The sequence below is a fragment of the Buteo buteo genome, chromosome 18 (genome assembly GCF_964188355.1).
Source record: "Buteo buteo chromosome 18, bButBut1.hap1.1, whole genome shotgun sequence".
Classification (NCBI taxonomy): Eukaryota; Metazoa; Chordata; class Aves; order Accipitriformes; family Accipitridae; genus Buteo; species Buteo buteo.
This window is the reverse complement of record NC_134188.1, coordinates 21,678,279-21,700,116: the sequence shown is the minus strand read 5'-3', so window position 1 is coordinate 21,700,116 and position 21,838 is coordinate 21,678,279. Positions and strand designations below refer to the sequence as shown.

General features: G+C 37.5%; 1 protein-coding gene across 2 annotated transcripts in view; it reads left to right on the top strand.

Moving 5' to 3' along the window:
• Window positions 1-21,838, top strand: part of TMEM135 (transmembrane protein 135) — a 175,177-nt gene that overhangs the window by 23,021 nt on the left and 130,318 nt on the right. For both annotated transcript variants that reach the window (XM_075050127.1, XM_075050126.1), the window contains exon 4: window positions 15,428-15,461. In XM_075050127.1, coding sequence (XP_074906228.1) covers window positions 15,428-15,461 — 34 coding nt within the window. The remainder of the gene's footprint in view (window positions 1-15,427; window positions 15,462-21,838) is intronic.

The window sequence follows — 21,838 nt, the reverse complement described above, 5'->3', positions numbered from 1 at the left end:
TGGTTATCTTGCCTATGAAGACTATTTTATTAGGATCTGTGGAAGGGGCCAAGGAATAAACACACTTGTAAACTTTTTTGTATATGTACCTATAAATGTTCTGTGAGATTACTGGATGAGAACTAGTCACATTATTATGATTAAGTAATGTTTTGATAAGAATTATTTCTTAGATAATAATTGAATATAGATACATAAACATGGAGATTATGTGTTTGTAATGTGCAGATTCATATTCTATGCCTCTAGTCCCTTACTCTTGGAGGAGTAACTCAGAATTTTTGCCTTTTTCTGGTACTCAAGCAGTGTGAGTTGCCAGTTAGGATTAGGAGGACGCATCCTTACTGGCCAGTGCAGAGTTTATAAATGGCAGTCTGACATCTGTTAGCTGCATAGCTGGTATACGTTTGGTGCTCTGAGAAGTGCTAAGAGGGCAGAATTAAATTTCTGCTGATTTTTACTGTACATTGTCTTATACAGTACAGATCTTTTTAATAGTTGTTAGTGTTAGTCCTGCCATTTTATTTCTTTTCTCTGTGTTTATGCCTCTGGCAGAGATGTTGAAAAATGAGAAATGAAACAAAAAATATTGTCGGTATTACTGGTGTGTTATGTGTTTTCACATGCAAAGAAAATGTTCTTGCAAATAAGGAAAGTACTCCCTTTTCCTGGATAAATGTACACAATTCATTAGAATGTACATTTTTCTAATTCCTTTTGATTATTTGGCTGTGATGTCAATGTTTTAATTAGTCTTTATATATATATTGTCATAATAACTATGATAGTAAGGAAGCTTCAAGGTGTGCTTGCACAAGTGTATTTAAAAGAATATAATTTTCTTTACAGTTTCACCTTTTTCACATCTTCTATTAAAGAAAAATGTGCAATTCTTTTGTCACAGAATTTAGTTTTGTAGTGTTAGATGTTAAAAGTTGTGTTAATGTCTCCTCAAAAATAGAGGTATGACTCTGTTACATTAATTTCATTAAGCTTCCTTAGGAAATCATTACATTTATTTTATTAACCTTTGTATGGAGTTGTTTTACTGGTGTGCTCCTTGTTTACGTCTATAAGTGTTGTTTCAAACTGTTGATAAGAAGCAATTTTATTTGTTTGTAAGTTTGAAAAATGAATATTTTGCTTTTGGTTTCTGTTTGTTATGCCAAGTTACAGTCTCCTGTCATTTTTTTTTCCAACATCTATTAAATGTTATCAACAGGAATTGAGTGTATAGTAGAGGAGAAGGTATGTGGCTTAGACTGAAAGACATGGTACTAGCTTGTTCTGGAAGCACCAAGACTGTTAGAAGGCAAGGAAGTAACTGAATGTACTTGTTATAATTGTTGTGAATGAAGCTGTTGAAATGTGATTTGAGGCTTGGCTGAAGCCTGGAAATCTGATTAGATCGGTTGTACCTTACTGATTTCTATGACAAAGAAGTCTGATAGCTCAGTGAAGAGCCTGTGTTTAACACCTCTGTGATTACTCTCAAGGAAAAGAACCATGTTCTCTTCAGTGTTTTGTAAATGTGCTGATGTTTCAAAACAATTTAAGCTGTGTTTTTCTAATAGCTAAATGTCAAACTTCAGTTTGTTGGACTCTTGTTCAAAAAATAATGTGTTAGTGAGTTTCAAGAACTATAAAGCTTTACGAAGGAGCACAATTACAGTTTTAATGAAATTAATTGTCTTACCTGGCTAACTCCCCCCCCTTTGTAAGTAATTAAGCCAAAGAAATTTTTAACTACAGCCACCTAAAAGTTCTGTGGCAGTTCTGAAGGGACCCTTCTGGGATTGCCCCCTGCTCCCCCCTTAGGCTGCATTAACGTTTACATACTGGCTGTTAACATTATAGCGGCGCCTGTCTCGTCGCTACAGTTAAGACTGTGTCACTGATGGTCTTATAAAACTTGAGATTTAGGGCTTTTATAATTTGGTTGTAAAATCTTGCTCTGGGCGACTATTGGCAACATGTTTTTAGCTGAAAACTTTGGGTGTTTTTAATCAGAAAAATTCAGTATACTGGACTCAAAAATATTTAAAGCATGTGCATTTAAAAAGTGATATAGTGCAACAGTACATGTTATAGACAATATCTATATGTACACATATATTTAGTGTTCTTGGGAACAAAAGTATTACCATGTATTGCTTAGAAAAGTGGCAGAAACATTTGTGTAAGAACAATGTGGAATTTTTAGCCTGTGTATTTGTTCTCCTGATGAAAGATTCAGTTGCTGTTAGGGTTATTTGCTTGCCATAAATGCCATTAGCCTAAATACATTTTAAAGGAAGAATATGGCAGCATATTAATGGTAAAAAGTATACGCTGTAAATAAATACAGCATTTTTGTAAGTTTGTCCATTTAAATACAAACTTTTTTGGTATGTATTTCTGTATAGTAGTATAGTATATTTAGACTTGAGGTAACAATTTCCTTTCCCAAAATGTTTTACAGTTTTTCAGTTTGATGTATTTTAGGGAAACCTATAAATCACCAGTATGGGGGAGTGGGTGATCAAAACAAGTAAACAAACTCTTTTAAGACAGCAAGTGTTTTTGCAAGCTTTAGTCTTACTTGCTACAGGTAAGAAATTGAGAGAGGAAGCTACACTGAGGGAGGATTTTTTGTGTTGTAGTGAAAAAAAACCCTCAAGTTTGGATCACTCACATGAGTATTTTGTGGTGTAATCTGGTAATGAGAGCTAGCAGGGAAACAACTTATTTTGGAGTTTTACTCCTCTAGAGTGATTATTACTGTGAAATATGGAGCCAAGCTGTAGAAGTTAACGGGAATGCTTTTTGTTTCTAAGCCAAAATATGTTTAAATCCATTGCGCTTCAGCAACTGCCTTGGTGAGAGCCAATGTTTGAGAGATCTGTGTTTTTACAGTAACAGCATGTAAACATTTGAACATGTTTTGCTGCGTGCTTTGAGGGCTGCTACTGGTATAGTTACAGAATCCTATCATAGAATGGTTTGGGTTGGGAGGGACCTTAAAGATCATCTAGTTCCAACCCCCCTGCCATGGGCAGGGACACCTTCCACTAGACCAGGTTGCTCTTACAGTTACCAGAGGGAAGGAAAACACTGATCATTCAAGGTTGCCTGGGAATGCAGGAGTTCACATCTGGAACATGCTGTGATTGTGGGAACATTGTGAATGGCAGGTAGTTCATGATGGGCAGCTCTCAGGAGTGTTTTTCTTGGAAAGTGGCTTCTCTTGCTGACTTTGGATCATTGTGGGAGCTCTAAGAGCTGGGAGCTCTTTCCCAGCACAGGACTAAAGTATTTCTAATCAATGATTTACAGTAATTTGTCTTTCTGAGAAATGGGATCACCTGGCTTATGCTATGTTTGTCCTGACACACTCAGTCTCCAATTTGGAAAAAAACCCCAATAGCTTGGTATTTTACACTAGAATGATTGATGATCTCTGTAGGGTAGATCCCTGACAATCGTATCTCTGTTCATATTTTCAAAGAGATTTCTATTTTTCACTTATTGTTATAGCATTACACGATAATTCTAGAAAAAGTTCCTGAAGTTGATTTAACTGTGTTCAGTTAAGTCAATGTTAATGAAGTCAGTCTTTAAGAACCACCTTTTATAAGCACAGGAGTAGGCAATTCCACTGTGTCATAAGTCGAGCAAGTGGGGCAGAAGACGAGGTTGGCTGAACAGGGAACTGTTTGTGGAGCTCAAGAGGACGAAGAAATTGTATGACCTCTGAAAGCATGGTCAGGCTTCACAGGAAGAGTACAGAGCTGTGGTTTGCATATGCAGGGAGAAGACACAAAAGGCCAAAAGCTCAGAGTTGGAACTGGCCACTGTTGTATCTCACAACAGGAAGGGCTTTTTTAAGTACATCAATAGTAAAAGGAGGTCTAAAGAAAACATTGAACCGATACTTGTTGAAGATAGTCATCTGACTAATAGGGATGAAAAAAAGCAGAGGCATTCAATGCTTTTTTTGCTTCAGTCTTTAATAATACTGATAGACCTTGGGCTGCCTGTTGCCTGGAGTCAGAGGAGCACGAGTGTGGGAACAGTGACTTTCCATCTGTGGATACTGAAATTTTTAAGGGACCAGCTGTATCAGCTGAATGTTCACAAGTCCATTCATCCCAGAATCCTGAAGGAGCTAGCGGATGTTATGGCAGGACTCCTCTCTATCATCTACCAAAGGTCTTGGGAGTCTGGGGAGGTCCCTGCTGACTAGAAGCTAGCCAATGTTATTCCAATTTACAAGAAGGGTGTGAGGGAAGACCCAGGGAACTACAGACCTGTTAGTCTAACCTCAGTTCCTGGAAAAATTATGGAGAAGATTATACTGCGTACTGTTGAAAGGCATTTAAAGAACAATGGAATGATCAGGCACAATCAACATGTGTTCACAAAGGGAAAGTCCTGTTTAACTAATTTGATATCCTTCTATGACAAGGTCACCCGCCTAGTGGATGAAGGGAAGGCTGTCATTTAAGTTGTAGCTGGATTGTGAAGCAGTCTTGTGTAAAGGAAAAGGATGTCCTTTGTGGGTCGTAAAAAGATGCTGTGTTACTAGCAAGATGTAAACTATGTGCTCCATTTCTAAAAGTAGTTGCAGAGTTAAATTTGCTGCATTTAAATGAACTGTGGAAACCAATTTGTTTGTTATGCAAGAAAGATCCTCTCTCCCATACTGTGCTCTTAATTATTTCTACAATCAGTGTATCCTTCACCCCTGCCCTTTACTCCTCGTGATTCTGTGTATGCACATAAGATGTAGGTATAATCCTTAGATTTCTGCATGCCTTTTAAAAAGAAGTGGTTACTTTTACTACAACACTTTGACTTTTCTAACCATCTGAAATGTGTATTTCTATTACATACCAGTCAGCTCTTCCCAATCAGTTGAATGAATCACCATTGCGTGTCTCAGTTACAAAGGCAGTCTAGATAATTCTTAAGCTAGATTTCATCCACTTCAGCTGGCAAAAGTTTGGCAAGATGAATCCTATAGTTGTGAACAGAGCAAGAAGGATCCTTGGGGATCAGTGATTCCAGCCCCATGCATTTATAGTCAATCAGCCCAGGTTATAAACTAATCAGGCTTCTGAAAAACTATAACCATGTCTGCAGAAGTGTTCACCAACCAAGTTTCAGGACTTTTCGGCCTGCAGCATTCGAGTGTTGGAAAAATTTGGTCCAGCTTGCTTGTGTGGTCCCTGAAGTCTAGCTACAGCTTTATAGTTGATAATTCATTTTCTGGGATAACACAAGCAGACAGAGAATACTGGAAGATCCCATGTAAAATACATACCTGTGGTTCTGGGGATGTGTTGCAGACTGGGTTTATTTTCTCTTAGTGTTGTTACAGTCAGGGTTGAGCTGCATCGTGCAGGACTATTTGGTTGCATTTGCTCAATGGTCTCCAGTTCCCTGAGTTTCAGGAGGATTTACCAGCTTAGGCACAGCACCAGCCGTGAGGTTACTTCATGAATAATCATGTAAGTCATCACAGGCAACACCCATTAAGCTCTGGACTACCTCTGTCAGTTCACATGGGACCAGCCTGGATGGACAAAGGGCAGTGCTAAGGTCAAGCTACAAGCTCTGGTAGATCCCAGGTGTCTCTGTGTATCTAGCTCTTCCTGTGCTGCTCCATGAGTAATTGAGACATGATTATAGTTAAAGTTTAATTTTTTATTATTCTAAGGACCACTTTTGGCAAATCTGTTTTTGTAGGCTGAAAACTAAGTAAAAGTGATGTAGTCATCTGAGTATTAGTATAATTTTGTATTCTGTTTTTCATCATTAAACCCCACAAAAAATCATAGAAAACTTACAGTCTTGTTGAAATGCCTACAGATAAAATGTTAACATTCAGACTGCTGCTGAACACTGGACTATTCTGCAAGTCTGACATCGATTCAAATGGCACAAACACTGGAGTAATTACTCTGTTCTGTCTGCTCAGCAGTAGCATCCAGGAGACACTCATTTGGACTTCCTTGGCTTAAGCAAACACTTAATACATCTTCTGTGTCTGAATGCTTGCGTGTAACATGCAGCTCCCAGAGGGGGAATAATAAATATTCTGCTAGTATAGAATAAACTTCAGACGCTGCCTAGGTGAGCTGGCTATAGTGCTGGCTGATGTGGCAATGAAAAGCTTGACATTTACCTGGCGAAGTAACATCCGTGCCTACCGTGCCTCTGGTACAATGGCTGAAAGTATTTGAGGGAACTTTTCTGTGATATGTTCCTCTGGTCTGCTTTTAGGATATTGTTTTTAGGTAGTACAGATGAGAGGAGCTTAAATCTTTGTTTCGTATGAGCCACACCTATAAACCCACTGTAAATGAAGTGACTCTTTCCTGTAGACTCATTGCTCCTAAGGAATTAACGCTGTTAGCTCCTGCAGCAGGAAAAGTGTGGAGGTAGAAACCTAGAATGGTAATGATTTGCTATATTTAACCATGCAAGGGTTTTCTGTGGTGAAGGTTACAGCAGTGTTCTGTGGTTAAACATCTTGCTTCCCCTTCCTGCCCTCTCCCCTCCACATCCCAGGACAGAAAATGACACGTTTTTATTTCCTTCAGTAAGCAGCAATTTCAGTGCCTGTCTTGTTCTTCTTCCTAATTTCATTAACAGTTCTGTCCATTATGTCCTCTTTTTGCTATGAGACAATAGTGTTTGCCAGTAAAATACATAGATGCGATGACCCACTGCTGCTAAGGATCCCCACAGCAGTTTTGCTCAGTAAGAGGGTATTTGCGTTTGTGCCCTACGTGCGTATCTTCCAGACAGAACAGCCAAGCAGAACGTGTTGTATCCCAACTGAGAAGGTGCCCAGAAAAGAACTGAGTGTTTTCTTTTTGATTGACTGAGCCAATTAAAAACAATTCTGTGTTACTATCAACAGTCCAAAGAAATTGTTACTTGGGGCCTTACACTAGATAGGCCTTCTATACCAAGAATGTTAATAATTTAAAAAAATCACTAGAAATCCTTCATTTCTTTTCCTGAGGTTTGATTAATTTGTTATTCTTCTGTTATCTACTAGTCAATCCTTTTATGAAACTAATAAGCTTTTTGGAATCTGATTTTTATCTCTTCATGGAATCTTGTGAGGTTAAATCACACTTTAATTAAGAGGTTTTTTCCCCTCTGTGGGTCAGCCTTTGTTTTGACTCTGTTGGCTCTGTAGACACCATAGAGAAACTGGGAGATGAGGAAGAGGGGAGGGAATGTTGAAAGAAAATCTGTATAAAATAGAGTACAAAATAGTTAAAAAATTAAACTGTAGATGTTATCTTGTGTTGCACTAGCTGAAAACCCTGTAAGAATTATTGGTACTAATTTAACTGGAATGTATTACTGTAGATATATTTTCTTTTTGGCCTCTCTCCCTTTCCACTTTTCTCATACCCTTTCTTTGGCATGTGTTCAAATCATAGAACATGTTGAGTTTATTTTTTTTCCTTTTAAGAACAACAAATTCTGAGTATTTGCAAGAAACTGTTTTACTTAACATGTAATGCTCAAAGCAAGCATTACTCATTTGCAGTTCTGAGCAACTTTAACTTCCCCAACCTGTAAAGTGTCCATTTCCTACCTTAAACAACCCAAAATTTTGAAATAGAAAATTCCTTTAAAAAAAAAAAGGGGTTGTGGGTCCTTAAACTGTGTATTTTTGACATGAAGTTATGTGTCTGAACATTATCTTCATGTGAAAAACTTGCTACTGGTATTTACTAAGCTCAAAAAGTAATCCTTTTCTTTTTTGAAAACTTATTGCTTAGGTCTGTTTTCATAATTTTTGGCATTATTTTGAAAGCTTATCTGTTCCTGCTGATTTTAAGTGAACTTTTGCACCAGCATTTCACTGCTGGCCTCCAGCTGTCAGTAGGAAATTGGTGGGTGTAAGAGATTAACGATACCCTAAACATAATCTGTAGTACTTGTGTTATTACAGGGATGCAATCACAACTCCACATCTATAGTTGCTTAGCTTGTGGTGTCAAGCTGCTGTAGAGCAGAAAAAAACCTGTCTTCATTTTGACCTTTTTCTTTTCGGGGAAACCTGTGATTTGTGTGCTTGATTTAATTCTGCAGGTTATAAAGTGGTGTGTTTTACAGTGTGTGTGGGGGGAGGGAAGCTGGGGGGAGGAATTCTTCCTGTTTTTGCAGACCACAAATCCTGTCTGGGGAGCCATTACAAACTATTATGTTAGCTTCTTAGTTTATGTTCAGAAATTAAAGCCAGAGTTAAGTTTTTTTTTTTTTTAAAAAAAAAGGACAAATGTTCCCAAATTTTACTATAACAAGTCAGTACAGTGTAAGTTATGTGCTCTTTACCTTTTTTTTTACATTCCACACCACATATACCTTTGAATTCACTGATTCCTTTGAAAGTAGTTTTATTTGTGAATTCTTAGAATTGCAGAGAATCCAAAAAAGGATTATCAGTTTAAAATAAGGTGATAACTGTCAGAATATGCAGCAGAATCAATGAACAGTAGTAGTATTAGTATAAAATTCAAACTTGAATTTGTAGGAAACTTAATAAAAAAGTATTTTTTTCATAAATTCACTATGTTAAAGCCATGGGTAGTTCAGATCTTGTCGTATGCGTCACAAGAAAAGGCAAGTTTAATTTCATTCTAGTACCTATTTATTCTCTGGTCAGGCTTGTTGGTTTGACAACTCTAAGAATTTTTGGAAAAGCAAATAGTAGGAACATGATGTTTTGGACTGGGGATGAAGTTAAAAAGCTTTATGGCAAAGCTAAAACTATTCTTTTCTTAGCAGTGAGTTGAATATTTTTATTTTGTGGGTTTTTGCCTCCCAACTGTTTACATTTACTATATACTTGGAGAAACATAACCTATCACTGAGACTGTTTAATCAGAGAACATATTCTCTTAATTGCATGCATAAAGCTTTTTAACATGCTGCTTTATCCATCTTCAGGCTCCTTCTAGCCATCTCTACTACTAACTGCTGCTGTACGCTGGGTTACAAGAGCTGTAGCAGGGTATGGCATGGGTGTACTTGCCCTAGTGTGTACCTCGCCCTGTGGTGTGAATTTACTGGCTTACTGTTACAGCTCACACCTAGAGCTATTCTCACTGAAAGACGTGCCTGTTTAGTCACTTTATGAGAATTTTGTACGTAGTGGTATTCATCTTGCTGTTATTTCTGTTTTTCCTGTTATTTCCTGTTATTTCTGACTTGTTCACTTATTTCCCTGTTAGTTTTGAGCAAGGAAAAAATGTGATCATAAAACCCACAAGACTGGTAAAAAAAGGCATTTATAGTAGTTCAGATATGTTTGATTCCTGTGAATGCTTAGATTTCAGGATGTCTACTTGGAAAGGTTTGTTTTTTAACAGAAACAAGGCAATAGAGAGAACAATGCTTTAAACTTCATCTTGCCAGAAGAAGTTCTTGATGAGAAAACTGCAGGGACTGGAGTGCTGCGTATTAGACACATAAGATGGACAGGGCAAGGCAAAACATATGAAAGAAATAAATATTCAAATGGAGGAATGAATATTGAGAGACAGACGCCTACCTCTCTTCTGTGGCTGTTCAGAGAAAGGGAAGGTATTTGCTTTCTGTTGGAGATTTTCTTTGAGTGCTGCTGTGGTTGCAATAATTAATTTATGGTAAAATTGCCATGATCATAAGCATGTTCTAAGGATTCATCCCACCTTCAGGCAAAGATTTTTTTTTTGCTTGCCTTTTTTTACCTTAGCAATGGCTCTATATTTAAAGACAACCATAAATAAGGAGAGAAAACTGGCAGTGAGTTTCTTAGGAAAAAACATCTTGGTTGTATTTTAAAAACTGGTATTTTGTATGATTTATGAGGCAAAAGCTCATGCTACTTGTGAAAGTAAAGGTATTCTTTGAATTTTATAATGTGTTAAGCTAAGCAAGAAAACATTCTTTAGGAAACTGTTCCACAAACAATGTGTTGGCATGTAGATTTAGACAGTTGTCATTGCTTCTGTTGGCATGAATGGGATTTTTAACTTGTGTAAGGTGAATTGGATTTTGACCTCAATCAAATAAGTTTTCTAGAATTTACAGCATTTACATGAAAATATAAATACCTTGCTCACAGGCAGATCCATTCACAGTCTGAGTGGCACTTAGTGATTTCTTTGGCTTTAAAATAATATTGATTAAACAAAGAATAGGAAATCTTTCATCTGTTTTTTATTTCCTGTATTTTCATTTTAAGTCCTTGAAGATGAGTTCTGAAAATCTGGGACAGTTTCAGTAAAAAGCCATGAGTGATTAAAATGTTAGGGATCATTGTGGAAAAAACTGAAGGAGCTCAGTTTTTGTTTAAGAAATAGTATGTGGGTGACTTGGTTGGACTCTGTAGTGTTACAGTGGAGGTAAAGAAGTAACCGGTTTCAGTGACCGGACTGATTCTTGTCTAAAGTAGGGTGCAAACTGTAAAGGTGAGTAGCATTAGAATAAGTTATCAGTGGTTGTGGTAACTTCATCGGAAGTACTTAAAGACAAATTTGACCTTTTTAAAGAAGTGGCTAATTCATTAAAGAAAAGTTTGTGCTTAATATTAGTTAGGAAACCAGATTATTTATCACTGTAATCTCTTCTGATTTTATAATTTGTGGAGAAAATTATGTATGATATTTTGAAGTTGCTTCCCACCTTTTTTTTCCATAGAATGATAGAATTGTTCAGATGAGCCTTGGGAAGTCAGCTAGTGCAGTTTCCTGCTTGGAGCAGGACCAGCACCGAGCTCAGACCAGCTTGCTTAGGAGTTTGTCCGGTCAGCCTTGCAAACCTCTGAGGACAGAGGTCCGACGACCCCTCTGGGTCCCTGTTCTAATGCTTGGCTGTCTTGATGGAGAAAATGCTGTTTCCTCAGGTCAAGTCAAAGTCTCCCCAGCTTGCTTGTGGTTGTCCCTGATGGTTGGTCAATGCCTTTTTTGTATTGGGGACCAAAACCAGGCGCAGTACTCTGTGTGGGGGAGTGAGTGCCAAGTAAAGGGGATTAATCATTTCCCTTGACCTCCTACCTACACTTCTGGTAATACAGCCCAGTACACTGCTAGGCTTACTTGCTATTTTTATCCTATAGCTTTTTGGGTTTTTTAACTGTTACTTTAGACTCTTTCCTCCGGGCAGTGCAAGCACAAAAATATGTGTTTCTCTGTTGAGGTTTATAGGCCATAGTTTAAGAGCTATTGCTGTTAGAATTTGGTCTGAACATTACCAAGTTGTCTGAAAAGCAAATTTTATCAAGTGAAACTTTTCTTTGAAGAAGGCATAAATGAACAAGAGAATTATCTTCTGGAAGCCTGTGGTCTGTTGTAATTTGAACATTAAAAGTGGAATCCACGAGATTGGAATTGTTCAGCCAGAGATGACATGACCTGTGCTGAATAACTAAACTCTGAGGCATTGCCTGCTCAGTTCTCTAACAAACATACAAGAAAATTCATGTGAAAGTGTGAGTTGGGGGGGGGGGGGGGGGGAAGGAGAAACAAAATGAAAAGTATGCTAAATGCTACTGCTCTTTGGTGTTTGAATTAAAGGGTAATTAAAAAATGTGATGGCTTTTGTGCAATCTTCCTTTTCAGGTAAAAGATACCAGTCTTGTTAAGACTTTTTCAGAAGAGTTTTTCTTTGATTCTTTAATTTAACACAGCAGACTGGCAGGATGAACCAGGATGTGCCATCCCATTTCTTGTCCCACAGATGCAGCTCTCTTGGATGCTGACTTACATCCCTGTCCTAGTTCAGCCTTGTTTTGCTGCTCATGAATTTTGCCCTGAGCTTGCATTTTTCCTTCCCAAATTAAAGATCGCATAAGTCGTCAGAAACAAAGTAGGCTATGGGAGATACTGTCAGTTGAAGAGGTGAGAGGGAGGCAGCGGGAAGCCAAAATGAAGATGTTGGTGAGAGCAGCCCCTGGAAGAAAATGGCATGAGATGGAGACGATGGAGGAGGAAGGGGCAGTATGGATTTGTGTGCATCTGCTTGGGCTTTCCCGTAGTGACCTTGCTGGAGTATCACTGGTGTAACTACCTGCTGATGTTGGTGCTCCTGAGATTAATGTTCATGGAATTTGGGGGTGAAATGTTAGCTATTTATTAGTATATTTAAACCTCCTCAAAGCAGGTGGTTAGACATGGCTGACTAATTATTTTTCTTGTTTAATTATTTCCTGCTCTTGTAATACGATTTCCCAATTATGTTCTTGTCTTATTTACCAGCTGCAGTTTTAATACAGTCCTTGGATTGTACCAGTGACCCTTTTACTTGGCCTACCTCCTTCTTTCTGTCCTGTTTTCCATCAGCTGTCATTGCTACAAAATAGCGCAACATTTTCTGAACTTCCACCCACTTTTTAACAGTTGAGTTCAGGGTTGGGTTAGACTTGCTGGATCACGTTTGCACAGGGCCAGGAAGAGTGTTTTTTTTTATTTTTCCTTCCTAGAAACATGGGGCTATTTATTTTTAAAACAGACATAAGATTAATTTGGAGGAAGAAAACTCTACTTGGAGTTAGCCAGGGCCTCGTACAGCAGCAGACAGAGATGGGTTTGCCACAGGCACTTTCAGATGATGTCATCTAGCAACTTTCTGTATTTTCAGCTCCGGAAGTTACTTCCTTGCTCACATTTGTTGTCTGCATGTTTTCCCTCCTCCTGACCACCTACTTCTCACATCAGTCTCACTGGAGCTGCACTGCAGCTTCTCATTTCTTTCCTTCCTCTTCTGTAGCCCCTTTTCCTTTCTTTGTCTTTGTGGTTGGCGAGTTGCATTTTACACTTAGCCAAAAGGGACCACAATAGAAGCTAAAACTTTGTTAGATGAAATTCTTAGGTTTTTAGTACTTGAAAAAAATTAAAAAAAATTCAGTGGGAGGCTAAAAGACCCTGCCTGCATGTCATCCCTGCCTGCGTGAGATGGAGACTGAAGGAGAGAATCCACCAAGTAAATTATGTGCACATACAATAGTCATGCTGTTTTGTGCTCACACTATACTCTTAAAGCTGCATCTGTCACTCAGCAGCTGGTGGTAACTTCTCGCAGGTAAATCTGTTACTGCAGGACATTATTGAAGTTCTGATGTTTTCCAGAATACTTGAAGTATATTGAATTACCCAGTTAGCTGTCATGGGTAAATTTAATTTTGTGTTTCCAAACAGCTGAGTGTTTGGATATTTATCCTAAACTTTTAATACTACTTAAAGGGGTTAAAAAAAAAAGAAAGCAAGAAACATGAAATATCCAGGTTTTTTCCCTACAAGAATGAATTAAAATAAAATTTACAGCATACAGAACTGTATTGGCTACAAGTTTGGTAATCAGGAGGGTCAGGACACCAATATTATTTTATCATCTGAGCTAATCGGCTGAAAGACTAGGTGATTGTTTATGGATCAGCTTCAGAGTTGAATTTATCTCTTACATGAAGTAAATTTTCACCCCTTTCTGGTCAGAAACATCATGCATTATTTTGATGCTCTCTTACAAGTTGTAGAGGTCTCCTTGCTTTAATGTTTACAGACCCTATTCCCTGTCTGTTGTCTTTTTGTTTCTTGTGTGCCTCAACCTCACCAAATCTTTTGATTCAGGCTTTTTTTCCTTAGGTTTCCATGCTAGAGTCTTGTTTCTAATAGCTGGCACAGAGTGGTACTAGGTGGAAAAGGTATACAGAAGAGCAGATTCATAGCTCTGCTTTAAAAAAAACAACCACCAAACAAAACCCAAACTGATTTTGCTAGTTGAAGTCTTGAACTTAAGCCAAATTTGAATCTTCCCTGTGAATAGAGACCAACTTGCGGAACTCAGGATGGTGCATCATTGCTTCCCACAAATTCAATGTGATGTGAAAGCATTAAAGCTTTTAAGTGGAATATATCCCTGTACCTTAGACATCTGCTGTGAAAAACCTTGATCTGGATGCATAACTTGGCGAAGTTATAAACACCTAAACATGGGGTCAGAAAATACCAAATACACTTTTTTTCAGATGGTTGAAGCCTGGGAACTATGCAATAGGAATTTCTCCATTTGCCACTACCTGTGATTTTGTTTTGCTTGCTGCTTCTACTGATGTCATAGCAAGATATGTTCAGTTAACATACCATTCTCTTAAGCGCTCTAAGAATGCTTGAAAACGTAAAAGTCTCATGATAAAATATAACATACAAGCCTGGATTAGACCTTCTGTTATACATGTAGTAGCAGTATAAAAAAATCCTGGATGATGTGAAGACAAAGGTGAGATCAGGTTATAATCTCAGTTCATATTGAGAAACTTTAACGGTTGAACATGTGGTGCCTTCTATGTTATTTTCAAATTTTGTGTATAGCAGCAGTGGGGACAATAAGAAAAATCCCAAATACTACAAGGCTGACAGTAAAATCAAGAAGTTAAGAACAGCATTGCAGTAAGAAATGCTGAAACTGATTTTTCCAACCTTTGGCTATAGTCTCTAAGCTAATCTTTGCAGAAGAGGAGGAAGGAATGAGGGCAAAGCTATTATGCAGTGATAAGGTTTTCCACTTCTCAAGCCGATGGTGACTTGCGAATGATGTACATAAAATAACTTATGTTTTTTTCATCTGGACCCTACAGTGACATCTAATACAGTCTGTTACTAGAGCAGCTTACATCTGCATAGTCAAGAGTTCAGTTTTTGTTTTGTGCTGCAGTAGCATCAGCAAATGTGTGAGAGCGTGAGCTCGTGTTTATACTTTTCCTGTGTAAATAGCAGAGTGAGCTATGGACTGAGACATAGGGACAGATCTGAAAATAGAAGGGGGGTGAAGAAATTAGGTAAAGGTTAGAAGAGAAAATGGTAGCAGCTGTGCCAGGGCATTGTTGGCATTGTGACTCTCAATGAGAAAAGGCAGGGCATGCTGGTTTAAGCCAAGTTTTCTGCATCATCGGTCCCAGTAGAAAACACTTTTCATGATAAAGTAAGCAGAAGGGCTAAGGTGCCTTAAGTTCCATAGCACTGATCACAAAACAGAAGCTTACACACAAGCATTTTTCTGTAAATTCACAATTTAACTTAGGCTTAGGCCATGGTTTGTATGCTTACGTTACCAGCTCATGGGTAGGCTTTTATTTTGTGACAAGTGCTGTGTAATTCAAGGTGCCTTACCCCTTCATGAAGGCTTCAGGACTCATGCAGTAGCAAGTTGCTATATATAACTTGGTTCATGTAATTCCTCACTGCTTTGGATACCATGCTATCAAGGTGCTATTTTGGTTTCATACTTATTTTTCTATAGGGTGGTAGTGATTCATCCTGCATCAATAATCTGTTTTTTAAACTCTCTTTAATAAAATATCCTCAATGCTTAAAGTGTTTTTCTTCAGTGTGCAAAAAATGTTTAATTCATTCACTGATTTTATCATTTCTGTTTATAGGAGAGGTCTCCTCACAATTTACATGGCCAATCAAGTAAGTAGTCCTCTATTTCAAGAATAAAAATATGTAAGTGCCATTGGGAACGTATCTTATTTCATTGCCTTTTTAAAGCTTCCAGGATTTTTCTTTTCTGTAAGAATTATGTGTTATTAGGTAAATAAAATTATCTTAAGAGCAAATTGTGACTAAAGGTCTTCTGGAAGTAGCTGTAAAGCAGAGGCTGAAAAGTATTTCATTGTGCTATGCTGAAAACTTCTTGTATCATCGCCCCAGGATAATGAGTAGTTTTATAGATCTCCTCCATAGTAGAATGGCATCTGGTGCTTTTAATGTTCATTATTTTGCAGATGAGTAATCCAACACCATATACTTCAGTTTTGTAATTAATTATTTCTCAAACTGATATCAAATATTGCACATGCAAACATGTTACACTATCATACTCCTTTAGAACTGATTTTATTATGCCAAAAGAATTATCTGAGGTTCTGAGGTTTTTATAAAGTTTGAGTTGTGTAAAGAGTCAGGGAAACTACAGAAAACGGAAACAACCTAAGAGCTGTTTTCCAGACTCCTGTAACAATTTGCTGGGGTCTCAGTAGAGTCATGCAAGTGTAGAACTCTCTGATGATGATGATGAAAAGATTCATGAGTAAAAGTGATGAGACAAAGGCAGTGTACTGCAGTACAGGCTAGGGTGATAAAATTGATACCTTCTCTTCATCCTTGTAAAGTCATTGATTGTGACTCTTGTAATTCTGAAGATTTTGGGAGGGAGGTGACATCACATGTTCGCTAGCAGGTAAGTATCCTGGAAACTCTCAATATGCATTTGCCAAACCCATTACAGACTTCTCTTTCAAATTCTAGTGTTTAACAAGTTATTCTGCATTCATAGACTGCCTGTCATTACAGACTTCAGAAGAGAAGAAATTAATTCTTGCCAATAATTTTGTTATTGTCAAGGACCACGTTGATTTTTATAGTTGCTTGACTTGAGTCCTTTAGGATTCCTTTTCTTTGTAAAGTTTTATTCCTAACTCGTAGAATGATGAAAAATCCTTTTCTTGAAATTTAATTAATTAGATGTTTAGACCCTCAATAACACGTGGGAACAAAGTTGGATTCCTACAAGGATATGTTAACCTTGAAAGGTTTGAAGTTTTCCTTGAATTCACTGAATTCATTTCCTTGAATGCGTAGAAACTCCATGTTCAGGAAACATAGGCTATAAAAATGGTGATAATTGGTTGGGCATGTCATCATTCATTTGGGATGGACGTTTCAAGCGAAGGGTGAAATAGGTGTGCTTAAATAGCAGTATCTCTGAGTATCCCAGTTCTGAGAAAGCTGTCATCATGTTCATGGCTCTTAAGCTGCGATGCCACACAGTTCACATGATGTTGGATGGTGTTAAGGGAAAAGTTAACTGATACAGTTACATTTTATTGACACCATTCGATGCAATGGATATTCTCTTCAGCATAATAGTTTATTTTAGTCACAAATCTTTGAACTCAGGGCTACCAGGGTTTGCTTCATAAACTGCCTTTGGTCATGACATACTCATCTTGTTAGCAAGCTGTGTAATCACGGTAGATGTTTCCCTATTTGTGTTGCTTGACTTTGGTTTAGAACTTTATATGCTTTGATAAGTTTCACTTAGAAGCCTTGAAAACATTTATTTCTGTCATCTTTGGATTGCAGCATGCCCCATTCTGAAAGCTGGCAAATTTTAATCATTAGTGATGGCAGCTAGATTGTAAAATTACACTGCGTTTCTTGCGTTCTGTAAAACTAGTGTCAGGACCTATTAAGATATTCATTGAACTAAATGTATTCCTTTGTTTTGTTTCACATTTTGCTGAACTATGTTTTGCAGCCTGAGCAATAATAATTGAGGCTTTTTGCGTGATTCTTCATGTGTACCTTTGCCCGGTTAGACGAACAGGAGGTAATTGTAATTAGGTTTATTGGTTATAATAAGCAATTATCATGACTGTTGCTGCAGTGAATTTTTATAGCCTTATTATGGCTTTTAAATAAAAAAATTTTACTTTTATTGTCCTGTCGGCAATGCGTGACAGTTTGTCCTCAGAGATGAGTTTACTTAGTGAAAAGGGGAAGGGTGGGTTAAAGTCTTTATGCATGGCTGCAGTTTCTCATTTCAGTGAGTGAAATGCAGTAGAATGTGAAAGGCAGTGAGTCTAAGGACTCTTATTCTAAAGGTGATATTTTGATTGATTTCTAAGCTGGAGCTACTAGAAACAGATGAATAAGTGTCCTGGCTAATTTTAAATAAATCAGTGATTATAGATTTATGTGACCCTGAACTTCCCAGTTGCATTTCCTTGCTGCTTACACAATAAAATGACATATTAAAAATAAGCTGTTTAGGTTATATATGTTCTATGGAAAAATTGAATAAAATTGCTTGCTTAGACTAGCTTTCTGCTGAACTGAAACTATACAGCAATGCGCTTCATGGCTTGGATTTTTTTTTTATAAGAACTAGAAATAAGTATAGGAGTGAAGTATCTGTAGTTTTAATTTTGATATTCAGAGTCTAAAATCCAACTTCTGAGCTTCTCACTGGAAGGCAGTCTTTAGAAGTAAATTAATATGCCTGAGCCCTAACATTGTTGAACACGTGGGTTTGGAGATTTTTAACTAGTTACAGTCTGAGACCTGATGTTTCTGTAATACCCCGGAGCAGAGTAGCAGTAGTCAGTGCTGTGGACCACACAGGAGCATGGAGCCTTTCAAGTTCTATTTTGGATTGCACATGTTAAAGTCAAGAAATTTCTAGAATTGTGAGAGATGCATTGGTAGTGAACATATAAGATGATCCTTCAAGGATAATTTGAGATCAAAAGGAACCCCAAGATTCCAACAAAAGGTGGAAAGTGAAATGTAATCTCTTCAGTTATTTTTATCTGGAAAAGTAGATGATACTAATGACTGCCCGTGAGTAAGATGTATAGCTCTTATGTTTCAAAACAGTTAATGGCATGCTTCATTGTGAGCAGCTCAACAGTTGAGTTGTTGCTTTTAAGTTGAAGAAACCATGTCTTTGGATTAGGAAATTTTTTTTTGTAAGTGTTGTAAACAAAACAAACAAAGGCTGCTTTCAATATGCAAGATAGGAAAAGACTAACCTGGATTAGGGTGAATTTGATGTAAAACTTTTGAGAAACAAAAATTTAGGAAAACTACTATATTGTCATTGAACTCCTACATTAAAGAGGCAGTTATCCTAGCGTATGCCGAACTACAAAATGCGGGTTTTTTTTCCTTTATCAGAAAAAAATGGAAGTTTCTTCACGTGCAGTGTTTGAAATTCAAACTATGCATCACTATATCAAAGGCTTTCTCCATTTTGAACTATGGCTTCTAACGTATGGTGTTGTACTTACAAAATTGGAAATGTTAATGAGTTGGTCTTGAGGGTCATTGGTTAAATGATGTAAAGCTCAAGTATAAGATAAGACTGCTGGATGCAAAAGGCGGAGTGGTGCCATTGAGGACTGGTTCTTGAGTGTGATGGGAGGAAGAGGTGTAGGAATCTGGCCCAGCCACAGAGAGAGCATTAGGGAGTGGAAAGGTATAAATTTGAAAAATAAGACAAAAAAAGGTAGGAAGAAAAGGAGACAGATGTGCAATCTAAAGATGAGAAATGAGAATTTATTATGGCAAGAGACGTGAAGGTACTGGAGCTGGGCTGATGTAATGGGAATTGGTTTGTGGGAGTGTTGTAGGTGTAATGAGTGGAAGAAAGATGAGAAAATGTAGAGTCTATTCTAGCTAAAGCAAAGAACAGATGATGTTGTGATAGGTTTGCGGGGAGAGGAAAGGATGAATTTTGTTGCAGTTAACATGAAGAGAAATTTAGCAAGAGCCCAGAAAGAGAGGCAGAGAGAGAGAGGGTATTATTGAAGTCCTGGATATGGGAATTGGAGAAATTGTTGTCAGCAATTGTATCTGGATAAAGTTTATACAGAAATATGAAGATCTCGTGTTTTATTTATCGCTCTGCTGATGTTAGGTCATCAGTGCATCTGCCATTTATGAAGTATTGTACACGGGTCCTCATGCATGGGAGGAAGGGTACATCTTCCCAGATGCAGTGCAACGCGGTGATCATACATTAAAGACTGGTGATAATGAAGAGAAATGCTGAGAGGACAGTCAAAAGTGTAAAAAGAGTGCAATATAAGGGAAGAACTTCAAAATTTTGTACATCCAAGCTTGTGACATTTTTTGGAAAACCTCAGAGAGCTGCTGTGACGATGTTCACTTTAACAGCCTGCTGCTGAAGCTGAGAGCCTGCTTACCTCCTTGCTGTTCCTTTCAGACATACCAACTCCTTCCCTGTGACTGCTATTTCAGAAATACTTTTTTCATTTGTTTTTCAAGTCCAGTTAAGAAATGGTTAAAGCCACCAAGAAATACTGTTCACATTAAACAAATACTGAACCGAACAAGTTGATCAAAGGCATTCCAGTGGGTGATGCTCTGCTTCTGTATGTGATAGCGAACAAGTGATACAGCTGAGCACAAAGTTTCTTGCAGTTTTAAAGTAGTTCAAGCAGTTTCACAGTTGAATTGTTTTTCAGTTGCATAAATAGACTAAATATGGGTTCATTTTGGCTGTATCTTTGTTTATGCCAACCAGTCAGTGTGAAGGCTGCATGGGAGTTGTGCTCTTAAAGCTTGAAATATTCAGTCTAGGAGCATGCAAAAATGCTGAAGCACAGACTTAAAAAGAAATCCCTCAGTTCTAAAGGAAAAATGAGTATCCAGTGCTCTTCAGTCAGCTCTAACTCCAGATATTTGTGTGGTTTTTTTACAGGGTGGAAGCCATAGTGATTCAAAATATACTAAATCTTCATGCTTTGCAATATTTTTAAAAAATCAAAGCCATTACCCTAATTTAATATATATGGCACATGCAGGCAGCAAAGTAGATACCAATCTTGACAGAGATAGGGCACATTATAAAACATGGTTCAATTGTTTGAGACCAAGGGCCCTCCAATATCACTTTCCATATACACTAAATTTGTTGTTACTGTTTCATGCTTTGTGGAGATGAAAGAAAGGAGTGAGACTTGCTATGGCAAGAGAAAAAGCAACAACAGAAATCCACTTTTAAGCTGTGCTTTTGCTGATCCTGCAGTTTTAAGTTCTTGCTAAAGGCAAACTGGGAATATTGTAAAGGAAGGTACTTGCACACAAGAAGTGCTCTGACATTGAGCATTCCTCAGTGATTTTTCTCACCAGCTTATCAAATGCTTTCTGTACAAAATGGTCAATGTGTCTGAGTTGTTATGGATGTTTCAAGAAATACCTTGTGCCAGTTGCAGTTGAATGCAGGAGGATACTATGAATAATACAGGCTAAATGTGGTGGTTTCTTTTTTTTTTTGTTTGGTTGTTTTTTTGTTTTTTTTTGAGTAATTTCCTGTTTGACTATAAAATCATGTTTGTCATTTGCATAACTTGCAACTCTGGGAAATTACCACCTAGTGCTGTTATATGTTATAAAACATTGTTTAGCAGTTCAGAAATATCCTTTAAAATAAAAAACGTTCATGATTGTCGTTCTTCATTCATAATTCTGTGAAATAATAGGTATTTAACATGTCCTATTTGTTTTGGCAAACCATTATATTTGGTTACACAGTTTATTTATTGTAATACACAAAAAATGTTTTCTGTTTAAACTTACTAAACTGACATTTTATAAACAAGGCACCAACCGGCTCCTTTTCTTCTCCATTGGGAACAATTCCGTTTGAATAAAAAGATGGAGGCAATCCAGAACGAAGAAGCACGGATGGATTTACTTTTACCCAATACATATTTTAAAATTTTTAGAAGTGCTGGGTTCTAATAAAATGGATTTGACCACTCCTCCCTTTTCTTTTTAGGTAATTAAAGTTTTGTTCTGTGCTTTCATGTAATATTTAGTATTAACGTTATACAAGGACTGCTGGGATGGGGGAGCTTAGCTATTCTTTTAGCATATTAGCTGAGATAGGAATACCTGGAATTTTTTTTTTAGGTTTCTAACATTTCAGAAGTAATTTCCATAACTGAAAGTGCATCAAGTAAATGCTTGAGACACTTCTCTTCCAGGATGCTAGCTGTCCTCCTGCCACCATCCCTTCCCTGCTTTGTCACTGTTACCTGCACCCCTCTTCTGGGGTGACAGCAGCTTTTGTTACAGCTGGCAGGGACCGTGTATATTTATTCTTTAATGGTGTCCAGGGTAGATTCCCCTTTCATTACTTGTGTTGTCACTTTTTGAGTCAATAGTGTGTCAGCTGAAGTAAAACCATTCCTTAGTTTCTTCTTGCAGGCAAAAAACCTTAAGTACCAGGCTAGCTTTGTTGTTAGAATAGTAAG